Source organism: Anoplophora glabripennis, unplaced genomic scaffold (assembly GCF_000390285.2).
Source record: "Anoplophora glabripennis isolate ALB-LARVAE unplaced genomic scaffold, Agla_2.0 scaffold3, whole genome shotgun sequence".
NCBI classification, from domain to species: Eukaryota; Metazoa; Arthropoda; class Insecta; order Coleoptera; family Cerambycidae; genus Anoplophora; species Anoplophora glabripennis.
In genome coordinates, this window is record NW_019416486.1 from 2,221,401 (window position 1) to 2,238,450 (window position 17,050).

General features: G+C 31.4%; 2 protein-coding genes across 2 annotated transcripts; one reads left to right on the forward strand and one right to left on the reverse strand.

The window, feature by feature from the left end:
• Nucleotides 1-616: 616 nt before the first annotated feature.
• On the reverse strand, nt 617-13,521 carry LOC108917871 (ras association domain-containing protein 8). Its single transcript, XM_018724662.2, has 11 exons — nt 13,349-13,521; nt 13,195-13,286; nt 13,031-13,141; nt 12,789-12,976; nt 12,022-12,292; nt 10,904-11,050; nt 10,734-10,850; nt 10,544-10,683; nt 7,039-7,213; nt 6,381-6,611; nt 617-940 (listed from the first exon to the last, which is right to left on the reverse strand). Exons 2-10 carry the CDS (start codon nt 13,264-13,266, stop codon nt 6,381-6,383), a joined length of 1,452 nt encoding a protein of 483 aa, XP_018580178.1. The 5' UTR covers nt 13,267-13,286; nt 13,349-13,521; the 3' UTR covers nt 617-940.
• A 1,410-nt stretch (nt 13,522-14,931) lies between these two features.
• LOC108917200 (alpha- and gamma-adaptin-binding protein p34) lies at nt 14,932-16,615 on the forward strand. The gene has a single exon (XM_018723688.1). The coding sequence runs from the start codon at nt 15,023-15,025 to the stop codon at nt 15,809-15,811; it is 789 nt and encodes a 262-aa protein (XP_018579204.1). The 5' UTR covers nt 14,932-15,022; the 3' UTR covers nt 15,812-16,615.
• Nucleotides 16,616-17,050: the final 435 nt, after the last annotated feature.

The window sequence follows — 17,050 nt, forward strand, 5'->3', positions numbered from 1 at the left end:
TCAAGTGTTTTTTAAATAAAAATCTTCAGAATATCTAAAAATATTTACAATATGAGTACGCGAACTATGTACCTCTTGTCGGGAGTATACGACATTATAGCAGCTGGATTGTTCGTCGGTTGTCCTACCTATGGCACACTGATGAGGACTAATAAGTCCGAAACCGGTCTGTGCCTGGTGGGTTAAACTGATGATGAGCCACGGTGTAGTTTCTTGCAACACTGGTTAGAATTTACAATTTGATAACGACAAAATTTTCAGAAAAATATATGTATTCGTTTCTGGACACTTTAAAATAGTAAAAGACCAATTTTGACATTAAATCATGGGGCAAAGCTTTATCGAAATATACAAGGTGATTTCAAAGTCAGAACCCAAAAAGTAAAGAGTCCGATATCTCCGTTAGGAGGAATATTAAGAAAAAAATTATAGACGTCCTAGTGTCATTTTGACCTCACCTATATGCTCCCAAGAGATTAGTAGACACTTACTGGGTACCCTGTGGAGACGGAAATATAATTAAATCCAATTCCCAGTGGTCGATATGATTCGTCGAGTTTCAAAGAAAACAATAGTTAAGTGTGATGGTTTAGTGATGTATAATTTACAATTTCAAGATATGTCATACAAAAAAAATATGGCAGTGTACTTAAAGAATAAGAAAAGAAGTGCATAAATAAGGTTATCAAGAAAGAAAATAAAATCTTTTCTATTATAATCTTACGATAGAGATAACAAACATTCTAAATTAAAACATCCAATCACCTAACAATAAATAACATCTTTATAATTTACTTAACCTAGAAACATGGCGCATATATATATATAATATGTAATTATAAACTATCAGACTTAAAAACGGATATAAATAAAGATAAGTGATATAATATGTACACACTAGTAAAACCATTAGCAAAGTATTATTGTTTCCTAAAAAAATCTGTAACAAAGAAGAATAAATTTTAAAAAACATATTTAAGGGTAGATATACTTTAATTTTTCATGTATATTTATTACTATCAAATAAGATCACTTAAACAAGTAACACCACATATTAAACATGCTTTTTGATATTGGAGTTTACAGAGAAAATTGTGCAGGTAAATATAAGTCCCTGTACTACAAAAGATATTTATAACTCAAACGAAAATATTCAAAGGGAGAAATATTTGAAAATATAAAGGGTCATCCGCTAAATACACTACTGGTACATATCGGTCTGCACTACATCGCATTGAGCTACATTACTTTGCATTATACTATACTACCTTGCATTTAATATGCATTACCTTGAATTAAATGACAATATAAAATATTTACAATGTCAGTAATCAGTGGTTTGGCACTCAGAAGTTAAATGTCACATCTATAAATTATATAAAATTGAATTTATCTAACCAGATATATACAGTGTGTCTGGCTTTCAGGTTAATATCTCCTTAAATACAAGTAGGCTGACAGAATCAAGTGGAACTATTTTTTTATGGATAAGGCGCTGAAAGATCATCATTTGACTATTAGATTTCAATTGTACGAATGCCGGGCGTGATGTGCTTTTTATATTGGTACATTTTTCAGAAAAACACGACAGTAATTTTTATAAAATGATAACTCCACAGGACTATTCTATATCGCTTAAAATAGTTTTGTACCAAATTGGGCTGAGTGAAATAGAGCTTCGTGGTGCACATCTTGAAATCAACAACAGAACACCTTAGACCAGAGTCCCCCCTATGGCGTTATTAAATGAAAAATAGTTACACATCATTAAAAAAAAACGTTATGTTGTTAATGTTGTGAATCATTATTTGTAGTTCTTATATCTAACTTGTTTGTTGTACTTTTAAACTACTGAGTTAAATACTTTTTCGTTACTTCAGTCAACTGTTTTTGATTTCATGGCGTCCTACATTTAATATTGCGTTTTTTTAAGTTTATCGGCATGTAGAAAAATAACCAATAGATATGTTTCCTACAAATTTGATACACCGTTGTTGTGAGGGATGCAGAATAATCCAACGGCGTTAAAAAAATCCCAGACGTATTATGAAAAAATGCACCCATAAAAAATCAAGGCTGTGCATTTGTGGTAATGAGAAATCAATAGTTGGTAAAGGAAGAGCTTTCAGGGCCCAACCTTTAAAAAATAGTCCCACTTGATTCCACCACCTACTTCTATTTAAGGGAGTGTCGACACGAAAAACCAGACACGCTATACACGGTGATTCACAAATGGTAACCAAAAATGCAACCTCGTATTCTTTAAGGGGAGTCTTTCCTATAAATTTTTTATCTAGGACGCTTCGTTAAAAAGATACAAGGTGTTAAACTTCAAAAAATATTTTTAATTTTTTTAAATAATTTAAAAACTAGTAAGTGAAATAATTTGAAATTGGGCACATGTATTTATGTAAACATTGTTCAAAATCTGAGGGCTTTTCCTAAAATTTACATACTACAGTGGCAGAGATACAGGATATGGGTGGCACATTTTTCTAAATAAAATAGTATGCTACTCCTTTACTGTAATAACCATGATATTTTCGGTTTCGTCTTTCAATTTTCTACAAATTACTACTCTGTTATGTTTTTCGGAAAAAGCCTGATCTTCGAGTAAAACTTAAAAAATGAACTGAGAACACACTTCGATATTCGAATATAATGCTTTTTAAAATTACATAGTGGGCTGCGATAGCAACTTTGACATTCTGAATAAATAATGCTTTTCATCAGATTCAAGCAATAATAAATTTCAAATAGATTATGTTTTCGTTATTAAAAAGATATCGGGTCAGTGTTCGTGGAAATGGAGGGAGTTTTGAACATTTACTCTAATAAAATCATTAAAGGTTTTTTAAGTTTTACTTGAAAATCAGGTGTTTTTCGAAAAACATAAGATCTTTTTAATAAGGCGTCCTAGATAAAAACTTTATGGAGACTCCCCTTAAAATTCACCAAAGAATTCACGGTTTTATTTTTGGTCACCATTTGTGAATCACCCTGTATAAATCACTTTTCAGAGTTTATCGAAGTTTTTAAATAATTTATATAAATCATTCAATATTTTCAAGTCCTGATGAAACACAAACTTCAACACTTTTTATTTTGGAATACTGTGACCTTAGGCTTAGAGGGTGAACTAAGTCAAATTTCGAAGTAAAAAAGTGAAAATATTAAATGACAGAAACCTAATTTTTTTATATCATTGAATTTTAAAGCTGAAACATTCAACTCTGATATTAGAGAATTTCAGGAAATCAGAAAATAAAAGGACATAAAGGTAAACTCTAAATCTTAGCCAAATATGTTAACAGTGTCGTTACATCTGCTACATTAGCAAAAGCGAAATAAATAGACAGATTGTAATTAATAAACTCTTGATTTCCCTAATTTTATAAAAAAAAGGACTAAACTAAAGATTACTGGAATTTATTAATTATTTAATTGAGTTTGAATCATGACAGGCATACATTTTTGGCTAGCAGACGACCCCTCATAAAAATAAGTAGTCAAATCACTGTTTAAAGTGTGAAATGAAGAAAACAATTTTGAACCACAAATAGGTATTGAAAGAAGAGAAAAAGATCTGAGATGATGATAAAAAATTAAAGGAAATATAAATTAATGAGGTTTTAATTTTTATAATTTGCGCTTAACGCGGCGATCAATTCATTTTTAAATTATGTAAAAATCTATGTTCCGCTCGTCTGTAAAATTATAACTGTTGTTATAAATAGAATAAACAAATATTGAATTCAGTACATCTCAAAATTTTGAACAAAATCGTTGATAACGCCTGTCAATATTTCTCTTATTCCTTTCTGCCCTTGCTTATAACAAGGTTTATAATTACGAGAAGGAAAATAGATCTTCATTTGCCTTTCCCATAGTAAAACTACAATCTAAAAATGGTATTGTTTGTTCTGCGACACAATTGAATTTAAATTTTTTGTCCCTCTTTTGCAAGAACCTTTAGTTTATCGTCAATTATCATTATAAAACTTTCACTTACCAAATATTTTTTCTAATCAATTAAATAACTTGTTTTTAACTTTCTATGGCTCCTACTTTTCACACAAAAAAAAACACTATTATTCAACACAATGCTCTACTTTTTAACTTCTGATGATATCGAGTAATTCAATTGTCAAAATTGACAGTGCAAATATTTCAATTTTAATTATTTTTCTCATAAATTCAAACTGCAAATTATATGAGCAAAGTTGAAATTATAAAAGGTAAATTGGTACATAATTTAGAACATATCCAATGTACTAATTCTACTAATTTCAACTTATAATAGAAATAATTGTTCAAATTACAAATAAATTTTAGAAACAATATTAAAAGTTTTATGTAGCACGATTCGTCAGTTAGGAATATTTTTCTACAATTATTCTTCTTTTTCAATTATTGAAATTTACTATCACACGAGTACATTTAAATGGCCACTTTTGAGTCGCTGTATCAGATGGAAATGGAAATGTATACAGTAGGGTGACCCAAAAAAAACCAAAACTTTTTTTTCGTGTCTTGTGAAAATATGTTAGTTTATCATGTTTTATGAGCCCTCTTAAAAAATCAGCTCAAAAAAATTTTTTTAGAAGTCGTTCAAGATTTTCAAAAATTTCCAAAATCGCCAAAAATTGAATTTTTTTAAAATTTTTTTTCCTGTTATTTTTCATTTTCTAGGTTGAAAAAATCTCGATTCTGAAAATTTCAAATCGATATTTTAACTTGTAAAGGTCACTTGTAATTATTTTAACTTTCAAAAACTTAAATTTTAAAAAATGATAAATATTTGATACTCAGTGCGGTAGTAAATTTTGCCTCGNTTTTTCAATTATTAAAATTTACTATCACACGAGTACATTTAAATGGCCACTTTTGAGTCGCTGTATCAGATGGAAATGGAAATGTATACAGTAGGTGGCCCAAAAAAAACCAAAACTTTTTTTTCATGTCTTGTGAAAATATATTAGTTTATCATGTTTTATGATCTCCCTCTTAAAAAATCAGCTCAAAAAAATTTTTTTAGAGGTCGTTTAAGATTTTCAAAAATTTCCAAAATTGCCAAAAATAGAATTTTTTTAAAATTTTTTTTCTTGTTATTTTTCATTTTCTAGGTTGAAAAAATCTCAATTCTGAAAATTTCAAATCGATATTTTAACTTCTAAAGGTCACTCGTAATTATTTTAACTTTCAAAAACTTAAATTTTAAAAAATGATAAATATTTGATACTCAGTGCGGTAGTAAATTTTGCCTCGAGAAATTTTTTAAGTATCTTGATTTATTTCTATTCTTTTGTTCATCAAATTCAATAAAAAAAATAATTAGTTCGTTGATATTTATTTTTAGAGGTCGCTCGAAAACATTTTAAGTACAGTACTTTTAAAGTTAAAATAATTATGAGTGACATTTAGAACTAAAATATCGATTTGAAATTTTCAGAACCGAGATTTTTTTCAACCTAGAATATGATAAAATAACGAGAAAAAAATTAAAAAAAAAAAATTTTTGATTTTGGAAATTTTTAAAAATCTTGAGCGACCTCTAAAAAAAATTTTTTGAGGGGCTCTTAAAACATGATAAACTAACATATTTTCACAAGAGACACGAAAAAAAATATATTCGTTCTTTTTGGGCCACCCCAATATACAGGGTATCCCAACATATAGTACAGAACGTAATATAAAGCAAATTTTTAAATTCATCAATGAAAAACACATTTCCATCAAAATTTCAATAAAATATTTTTAAAGTACACTATTCAATTTGCTCACCAAATATATCAGTCTTGGATATTACTTAAGATTATGATGCAATTATAAAAATTTTATGAGGTAAAGATTAAATAGTCCTCATGCGGTGTTAAAATTTTACATAATTAACTGACACTATCAGTGCATCGTCATTGATTCATTACTTTAGATTCAAGAAATTGTGTTAGTGTTGCTTAATTTTTTATATTTTTTATATGAAAAAAAAATTACATTATTTTGATAATTGGCGTGTATAAATTGGGACACCCTGTGGAAGAAATTTAAAAAATTATGTAATTATTTTATTAAAATTCTCTGGATCAATTTTTGACTCCCTTAACTTGATTTATCATTATTAAAGTGGCCACTCTATACAGCTACTGAGCTTTCTGTCGCATCGAGAACTTTTAGAACTCCTTTACAAGTCACACGCATCACTACAATTGCATCATTAACGATACAAGTTCATTTACTCGAGTAAAATTCTTAACTATTAATATTGATCTAGCAGCTACTGTAACAACGTCACACGTTAAACGTATTCTACGACACACCGTCATAAATATGGGCAATTGGTTCGCAGTCTATCCAAATATACGCAATATTGACTAAATTACCTAAACCCAGACACCGTGCGGGTTTTTATTAGTTGGTACGGCATTCTCGAGCTGTCTCGGAGACCCTATCATTTTTCTAGTGCTTCCCGCTTTTGTCGGACCCTCTATGATTTGCCTTATGTCTTCTGGGGGCACTATGCTCAAACTTTGAAGATTTGCCTCCTTCATCTCGGCAACTAGGTGTTCCACTTGCTTTTTCTTTTCCATTATGGCTGTTTCCAACGAGGCTACCTATGAACGTCGAAATCAGTACCGATTTATACGGGATATTACAGAAAAGTATGTCGAGCTGTTAACTACAAATTCTTTTGGGTGTAAATAGTAGAACTTATGCTTTTTTTGCATTAAGGCAATTTTATCAAGATATAGGTACGATTTGTTAAGGTTTAGTCAAAATTTTGTAAATTAGTTTTTTTTTAATTACAATTTTCAGAGATGGCGTCTTGAAAAGCAGCGCCTAAATAAAGAATGGCAAATGGAAAGTTGTATTATTTTCACCCAAAGAATCTGTGATCAATGCGTTTTTTTCTTAACACATTATTCAACAACAGAACAGAAATTGAACATGATCTGAAAAAAAATAAGATACCCTAAAAGGAAAAAATTACACCCTGTACAAATAATAAAGAAATGAATAAATAAAATTTTAAATATGCACCTCTCGTTTAAGCGTTTCAGCTGTAAGATGATGCAAATCGGTACTTTGCTTAGCTAATTCTATATCTTTCTGAAGTCTCTCAACTTCAGCCAGCAAGTTTCTTTCTAGCTGTTTTCGGGACTCCATCCTCCTACTTTGTGATCTTTGCTCTATATGCAACTCGTCCATGAGTAACCTAAAATAATAATAATATAAAACTGTTCGGTATTTCGTAGTATCAGAAATTAGATATCACTACAGCGGTCACACAAGTAATTTGACTTTGAGTTGTACACTCGACGCAAGATAAAGGTTTCCAATCTGAATCGTATTTTGTTTGTAATATGACGGCTTAACCGCTTGTCTATATGGGGTGTTCGTGTGGCAATATTTTACCGTCACATCTGACATTTTACGAGTTTTGTACAAAAATGCTTTCTTGGTAGATTGGCATTTTCAAAATGGAACTAATCGGCAAACTCTTATAGCAGACCCTGTATGCATTTTTTATTATCTTGTTTCTATTGAAAGAGTTGCATTTACATTACAATAGAAAAATCAATTCATCCTAGTTAATAAATCTTGCGAAACGTCTACTACCTACTTACGAATAGTTAGATTGAATGGATTTAAGAAAATTAAAAATTTTAATTTTTTTTTTAATTTTGAAAACCCTGCAGCTCGGAAACGGCGAGGGGCGGCCTTAAGAGCCTACGTGTATGTAACAAAATTTACTTAATTTTAGCTACATAATGGGCCTCTGTTTTTTTCTGTATGCCATTAATGAACACTGTATAGGTGCCTGCAATGAAATCAGTTGAAGTTTCTTATAAAAGTTGTAAAGCATACAATTCTACATAAAAATGTTTTTTTTCTTGTACTATTAAAATTAACAGAGTTAGGGAGGCTGGAGGTTAAGGGAAGATTTCAGAAATTTAAAAAAATCATAACAAGCGGAAAAATTAATGAATTTTGTATTTTTTTTTCAATCTACTCTAAAAAATGTAACTTTTCAGAGAAATAGATATAATTTTTAATATTTAATAAGAAAGTTATAACAATTTCAAATTTTTAATTGTTAATTTTAATGATATAAAAAAAATGTAACAAAATTAAAACAATTTTTTTTCTATACTATTCGAAAATCCGCCCGTTTTTGCGTAGTGTGTAGCAAGAACGGGGAAGGTTGTACAGAGGTCTCCGTGGGCTTAAATTGATCGTCATGAAAAATCTTGGTGAGCATAATTCGATTTTTCCAATATTTGCCCGACTTACCCCTACTTAAAGGGTGGAAACCACCCCTAAAACAAGAAAAATGAGAAAATAGTCGATAAATTCTTGGTAAAATTGGGGGAATTTCACATGGCAAGGGTAAGATCAAGAATGTCCTTCTAAAAATGCTCATGATAAACCAACCCCCCGCGTGGGTGTAAAACAAAAGATCGAATTATGGGGCCCGTCTTTCGTATCATTTGTCGGGTAGTGGGGGAAACAAAGTACTTCATGAAGTGGATATCATTCCCCGTCTGCTATCGGCAATAGGGGTGGTTTTACCCCCACGCGGGGGGTGTTTTTCACCTTGAGCATTTTTAGGAGGGCATTCTTGATGGTACCCTTGCCGTGTGGAATTCCGCCAATTTTTACCCAGATTTTGGTGACCATTTTTTCTGTTTTCTTGTTTTAGGGGTGGTTTCCATCCCTTCAGTAGGGGTAACTGATCAGAATCCAACAGAAGAACGAATTATGGGGGCATGTATTTCATATCATTTGGATTTATAAGGAAGAGTGGCACAAAAAAGGCAATTCATGAAGGGAACATCATTTGCCGCCGGTTTTGGCAATAGGGGTGGTTTTACCCCCACGCGGGGGATGTTTTTCACCTTGAGCATATTTGGAAGAATATCCATGATCTCTTCCTTGCCATTCAAACTCCCGCCAATTTTTATCAAGAATTGATTGACCATTTTTTCACGTTTCTTGTTTTAGGGGTGGTTTCCACCCCTTAAGTAGGGGTAAGTCGGACAAATATTCGAAAAATCGAATTATGCTCACCTAGATTTTTCATGATGACCAATTTAAGCCCAGGGAGACCTCTGGACGACCTTCCCCGTTCTTGCTACACACTATGCAAAAACGGGCGAAAAAATGTTTTTTTTTGCGGTTACTCTTTATTTACCTTTTTATATTTTGAATTTTATTTAGCTCCTACGACACTGCCAGGACAAAGATAAAAAAATCACGTTCGCTTTGTCCCACTCATGGTACCGAAGTTGTGGATAACTCGTATGCTTATGACAAAGATAGATTATTTCGTTCACTATTGTCAATGCGCGTGCGTCAGTAAACGTGTGTTTCTTTAAATTGTTATATGCTCAATATCCATTGTTAATCTCAAAAAGGTAAATACATATTAATAAGGACTAATATTTTTTCTTAAAACGGATTTAAACGGATGCAAACTAACCCTCATGTTCACCCCCCAAAAATAATATTTCCGTGACACCTCGGGTTCTAATCAATATTTTGGAATGAAACAAAATGGAAATTATTTCTTATAAAAAAAACATTTATGGGCTTATGTAATGCGTCAGTTGAACGAACAGTATGACGATATTCCACCAAATAGAGATACGCTCTGGGAACGTATACAAAATATTTGGAATGTGAATTATATACGACGCCATGTTACATCTATGTCAAACAGATTACAAGCCGTTATTGATTCGGCCGTTATTTCGGTGGTTGGACATATTATTAGACTGTTTTGTTTTTTCATTGTTTATAAAATGATGTCAAAATAAGTAAATAAGTTCATAACATTATGGGCCCGGAAATGCTTCCTTTCTGATAGATGTAAAATTAAAAAAAACCTGTTTTTCTAAATATTACGAAAGCGATTTAAGATATTACACTGAGCTTTGGTGTATAGTACAGTGGTACTATAATATCTTAAATCGTTTCCGAGATATTTAGAAAAAAAAGATTTTAAATTTCTTTCGGAAATTAAACATTTCCGGACCCATAATGTCATGAACTTATTTACTTATTTTCACTTCCAGAACACGTCCTTAAATATTTCCCTTTTCTCCCGAAACTGTATAAGTTATAATAAAACTGTAGTTTACAATATTTTTTTATTTTGTTGCCTTCACGACCTACCTACTACTTTCTGCAGAATATGACACAAATTCTTTTTTCAAAATATTAATTTTCTCAGGGACAAGAAAAATAATGTGGCAAGACAAAATATTTTCAAAACCTGTATGCTCTTCTCTTTTTATAATGCATATACTTCAGGCCTGCAATTTTTTGTTATGTGTTGCTACACACGTGCGTACACAAAAAAAAAATATGACACGCCTCTTATTATTGATGCCTCCCAATGTTCCTATTAATAGTGCACCAGCTCGCCTCTTTAAAAGAAGTATGCCTTTTAGGTTGGGAACCTTTATCTTGCGTTGAGTGTACATTGACGGTAAGAGCACTATTAAAAAAGAATATTTCACGGTGGTGCGGTTGTAATTACCTTATCTTATTCTTGCATTGCAACAGTTCAGTTTCGCAATTCGCTAATTTTGATCTAAGCAGAGTTATTTCGGACTGCAAGGTTTTTTCCTGCTGCTTTACTATCTCGCTTTCTTCTTCCACGTAGCTTAACGCCTGTATCTGAAATGAAAAAGTTAACAACTTATGGCAGATGCAGCGAAAGATCTTACTTGTTCCAGGTTATTTTTACTCGCGTTTGAAATCGTTATAAGTTCTTGAGCAATGAAGTCTAACTGCAGCTGTTTTTCTCTTTCTTTTCCTTCAAGAAATACAATTTCTGCGTCAACCTAGAAAAAATTATATTAATTATTAATATGACGAGCTTTCATGAGTTCCTTACTTTTGTAAGATCGGTTTGCTGATTTGACAATTTTTCTCTTTGATAATTGATCAAAGCGATGAGTTCTCTGTACTGAGCATTATATAAAACACTTTCATGTAGTTTATTCCTACTATCTTCTTTGTCCTTATGCACCTTATTAGATTCCTAAAAATATTTTACATAATGTACAAAAAAAGTTCTGAGGGTAATTTATATATTCTACTATTTAATGTCTTCTATAATTTTCTTATTAACTGAATATACAGGGTGATTTATTTAAATAGGGCAAAAATAAAATGAATAGATGAGAAAATGTTTAATTAAGGTTTGCCGATTACATTGAAGAGTCGATAAAATGACGGTAGACGATATCATCCTATTAATGTTATTGTATAGCCCTGCCCAAGGATTTATTAAAAGCCTGCGTTGTAAAAAAAGGAATAATTTCTTGGATACTCAACAAAAGATTTTTTTCTACTAATTGTAGAACTTCGTTAATTATAACATGACTGCACTGACTGCAAGGACTGACGCCGCTCCTTGGTTCATATTAAAATTCCAATAATTGTGAAAGTTATGGGCAATTTACCAGAACACATTAGGCACCAAAGTAGGAAGAAACGCTATTCAGCGTTGTGAGATCGAAGATACGGAACACGTACGAGCCACCGAAGTCAAAATTCATAACGTGATCCTTGAAGGGAGAATTAAGTGAAGATATTCATGGATCGCTTCAGAAAATGCTGCCAATGCCTACAGTATGATTCAGGAATCGCAGATTAAAGGTAAAGTAAAAAAAAAGGTTTTGTCAATATAATTTTATATAATATGTAACTGTTATGAATTTTTTTACAAAAACCAATTTTTTCCAAAAAAAAAATTATCCAAAATTGGAATATGAAGAATATCATGTGTAAATGTTATTTTGATATTTTCCAAGAACTGTAAAAGTTATGGGCAATAGAGGGAGAAACTGCCCTTCCTAAACAGCGACCACGGTAATTTACAGGTATAGCATGAAAATTCTAACAGGAAATAGAATATGAAGATATAGAATTAACAAGGTTGGATAAACATAAGTTTTAAAATATTGCCGGATTTTAATAAATCACTGCTGCCCTGTGTAAAAGATATACCTGAAGTAGATTTTTTTTATATTTGTCGTGGTATACAGATGAGGTAGGTGGTGGTGGATCGCGATACGGAGGGGGTGCAGGGGGATCCTTGTATGGCGGAGCGATGCGCTGACTAGGAGAATCAGACAAATCTGAACCACAGCAACTGCTCTTTTTGGGAGAACTGTGTGGTGAGTTGGAATATGATTCTCTAACTTCTAATGATACGGGTTTGATTTGTTGTACCCCCTTCACCACACCAATATTCTCAGGGGGTGGAACGTGGCTGCCGCTGAAAACGACAAAATTTTTAATTCGAAGACATTGTTTTTGGACTAAAACTCATTAAATTTTACATATTTAATTTAAAATAGTGTTTTTACTGAAAGGTGAATCTTCATTTTTAAAATAATCGAAATATCTAATTTTTGTTCAACCATTGTTCAAGACAGATAATTCTTCTGATAAAATAGATCAGATAAATTTGATTAAACATTACTTTTACCTTGGTAAAAATAATGATCATGGATTTTAAGATTTAAGTATTTCCTACCAATTTTCAAAACCTTATGTTAACCGTATAAAATATTTAGTATCACCTACATTTGACATTAATAAATTTAAAGATTCAGATATTTGCCATCAATTTTCAAAATGTTATGCATTAACATTATAAAATATTTGCTATGACCTACATTCAAAAAATTATTGTTTGACAATATTTTATAGTCAATATTTGTTCCTTTTAAATATTTCTTGTTCAGTACTAATCAAACATAGAAATTTACCTAAATGTTAATGATTTATGAAGCTCCCGAAGCCTCTCTGGAGATTCAGAATTAAAATTATTTGACATATGTGATGGGGTGTTAGAATTAGACGATCTAGGTTTTGGGTTCTGTCCACCTTTATTACTTTCATTCCACTGTAATATAAATTGGACATCACTGGAATATTCACCCCATTTCATTATTATCTAAAAAGTAATTTATTAGTAATTGCATCAATTATATAAAAATCCTCAGCAAACCTTCATTGGATTTTCATTAGGGGAAAGTTGTCTTTCGTTATTTCTCCACCGCTCTATAAGGGTAAATCTCCCAGATTTCCCAGTAGCATGGGCTAAAGCAAAAACTACATCCTAAAATGAAATTGATAAAAAAAAATGTTAAGAGAACATGGTAAAAATAATACTTGACAAGTTGTTGCCTCTGTTACCCCACAAACTATTCGTTGTATTCCTTCCACCCAAACCTTTAATTCCATTGTTGCAATTTATTTCAGATCTAAAACAAATTAAAGTATTACAAAATATACCTGGGTATATAGGAAACTTTCTTTAACTTGCCTTTTCAAACATTTTGGAGTAAAACGTCTCTTCGAAATAGACTAATATGCATGCATTTAAGTATTTAAATAGCATTCAAATTCTTTCAAATAATGCATTGTACAAATTTATTTGCATGTCATAAAAATAACTCCAATAAAGAAGGTATTTATTTTACATACGTCAAAATTTGTTGTTCTCCTCCTAGCGACAACTGTGACAGTAACAACAGTGTGGCCAATAGCAAAATCTAAAGTCCCTAGATTAAGAACTTTTACCAAGATCTTCTTCTTCTTCTACTACAGATTTTTATGTGCTAAAGATGTTGTTAGAAACAGGCTGCGTTCCCCAAACGCTTCAATCATTCTGGATCTCTCGGTATAATCAGTTGCTTTGAGCCTTTAAGCGAGTTTTTAAATTTATTAGTGGAAATTGTGCGTCAGTAAAATTTTAAACTCCTCTCCTACTAAAGGGAAAGGGATAATTTGATGGATGCTTATTTTCTATGGCTGAATTTAAAACTCGTCGTTTATGCAGCTAACTTTAAATAGTTGTTTTCCAATTGACAAACATATAGGTACTTTGAGATACCTCAAACGTTGCTTGAAATATTCTCTCCCTCAAATTATCCCTTTGCCTTCCAATAAGGTAGAACATTTTACTACCAGACTATTCATACATGTTTTCTCCAGCTTCCTCACGCACAAGAGTTTGCTCCCTCAAAGTGTGAGGTTAGGATATCTGAATATGTTGTATAGAGACAATTTTAGCATACAATAATAAAAATATGTACATGGAAAATATTTACATGCTTGTGTTAAATGCCCAGGCGTTCTAATTGTTTAAGTTTGGAGTAGAATTGGAAAACAGCTATTAGTTCAAACCTTCGAGCATATACTACTGGAGGTAGCATATCATTGCGAAAAGTGTGGCTGCGTGTGCGAGGGAGATAGCACGCACGCGATTGGTTGGAAATGAATGTTCGCGCTCATTGGCTCCCGTCGTTGAAGCGAAGAATGAGGCAGCATTTACTGTCTCTCTCGCACACTCAGCAACACTTTTCGCAATGATGCTACCTCCAATAGTCACGTATGCAAAAAGGCCAAAGACACGCCCGCCAGGTGTGCAAATTGCGCCGGGCCACACCCCGCCAGCTATATGGGGTGCCCTCAGTACCCCAAAGCTAAAAACACAAAAACACAANCAGCAACACTTTTCGCAATGATGCTACCTCCAATAGTATCTGCTCGAAGGTTAAATGTTCAACACACTCAAAACTGCATGCTCTTTTATTCCAGTAATAGTTTCTGTCATTCTGTATAATAATTTGTTTAAACCTAAGATAACAAATTAATCCTTAGTTTATTTTTTATACTCAACGCATAATGAAACAAAGGGCCGTTCGATTTGGCAAACATTAGAGTTACTCTGAACTGATATTAGTTGCTAATAGCCTAATAGGTACTATTTTTGCCAAATCGAAAGCTCCCTCTAATCACGAGGGAGGGAAAACGCCTCAAGAGTCTATAATTTTTTTTTCTAAGGTATTTCCAGGGTATTTCTCAATTTTTTATGTCTATCTTCTATCATCATGTCATCTGTCATTATTTGTCGTCTTACTAATTTTTAGTCTATAGACATATTTATCTGAGTAAAATTAAGTAAAAGTTGTGAAAATACTATAACTATATTAAAATGAATAATGTACCTAGTGTAGTAGTTGTTAGTTGCAGTAGCACGAAACCTAAATCACTTATCAAATTAATAACCAAAGGTAACACAACTGAGAATCCTGAAAATAAAAATTTAATTTTACAACCCTGGTTAATCGACACAAAATATTACACTGCAGAAGTACAAATTGTTGGATTGGAAAAAGATTATATTAGAACGGAAGAATTTAACAAAAATGTGGAGGCTTTGATTATTCACATGGATTCAAATAAATCATCAGGACTTGATGACATAATTAAGTGGGAGAGTTTGGAAAAAGACTGCAATTTAGAAGTAAAGTTATTAGTATCAAATTACTGTACTGAAGATACAAAAGTAACAAAAAGTAAAGCTGCTGAATGGTGCTTAAAGAGGGGTTTTGAATTTGTAGAACTATATCCCACAATAAACAGTCACGAGCAAGAAGAGGAAATTATAAAAGAAAAATTTGGAGTAGACCGAATTATTGAAGCTTTACATACACATACCTGGTCAAATTTGGTGATGAAAAATAAAAATAGAAGCAGAGATTGTCCTATCAAATTAAGCAATAAAACGGAACAAAGTAGCAGTAATATTGGAGTAAATGTTGATAATTTTCTAACATCCGATGCTGCAGATGATTTTACGGAATTATTTTCTCAACTACATATGATGAAGGAAAGTCTTCAAAGCATGCCTCTGAGCCAAAGAACTCAATGTGCTGAGCAAATGGTTACTGCATTTTGGAAAGCAATTGGAGGAGAAGAGGAAGAAATTCTTGATTTATGAATTAAAATATGTAACTTAAATTAATTCAATGGTTGCGTTCAAAAGACAGTTATTATTGTTATAGCAGTTACATTCCGATGACATTTATTTGGAGTGATTTCTCTGGTGCAAGAACAGAAAAGTAATGTTCGTAACATATGTAAATATATGAAAAGTAAATGATGTAACTTCAACTTCAAAAAATGAAGCACACATGTTTTAGCTGTTAATAGAATTGTATAATTTTTATACTTTGTAGTTCTGAACAGTAAAAGTGAAGAAATATTTTCAGTAGTGTTGTCATAAAAGATATAAATCACAATAATAGTAAAGTTGTACTTAAGTAATGTTGGTATAAAACAATCCTTTATTTTGCAAATGGTAATTGATTAGTGGGATTGCACATATAAATAAAAATAAATTTACATTGCTGTCCACTATTTAAAAATAAATGCACTATTTGTAATAATTGACGGTTAATTAGAAAAAAGAAAATGGAGCAGTATTGCGAGCCACAAAACACTGATCAAAAAGGAAGAGGTCTTCACTTTTATATCCTTCTGCATTTGTAGGATCTTAATTCTTCCATTTTACTGACCCAAGTTGATTTGTCTTGAATGTTCGCAGCCAGTGACAGTGTGATTTTAATGTTTTCTTAATTTAATGTATAGAGATAATGTAATATCTAAATTTAAGTATCATTTTGTTTGTGTTTTTTAGAAAGATGTACCTATAAGCTTATATTTTTTGTACTGTGAGCTTATGGAAAAATATTACCTAACATCCTTAAAATATTTTTTACGATTAAAGTGTGTTGGTTTCACAGACTGCTGTTTTAATGAAGTTACTTTACAAATAAAAGGAGATAATTTTATTTTTATGTAAACATTTTTGTTTAAATATTTGAACTAAATATTTTATGTACATATTACATAAATTAGTGTCTTGCATCTGACAGATTTTTTATAAACCTTTTACGATTTTGATATCTGATAATCTTTTCATATAGATGACATATTTTTCAGTTTTTCACAGTTTCAGATAGTCATTTTCAATCTCGTTATAATAAACATACATCATTTTGTAAGAATAATTAATAAATCTGATTTGAATATACACAATTTTTCCACAGATATATTAATAATGTTTCTAATTATAGCACAAAGTTGCCCAAAAAAATTAAAAAGTTAGGAGTCTGTAATGATCTATGAAAATTATAAGAAAACAGTATCAATCAAAAACGTTTATCGTTGTATCCAC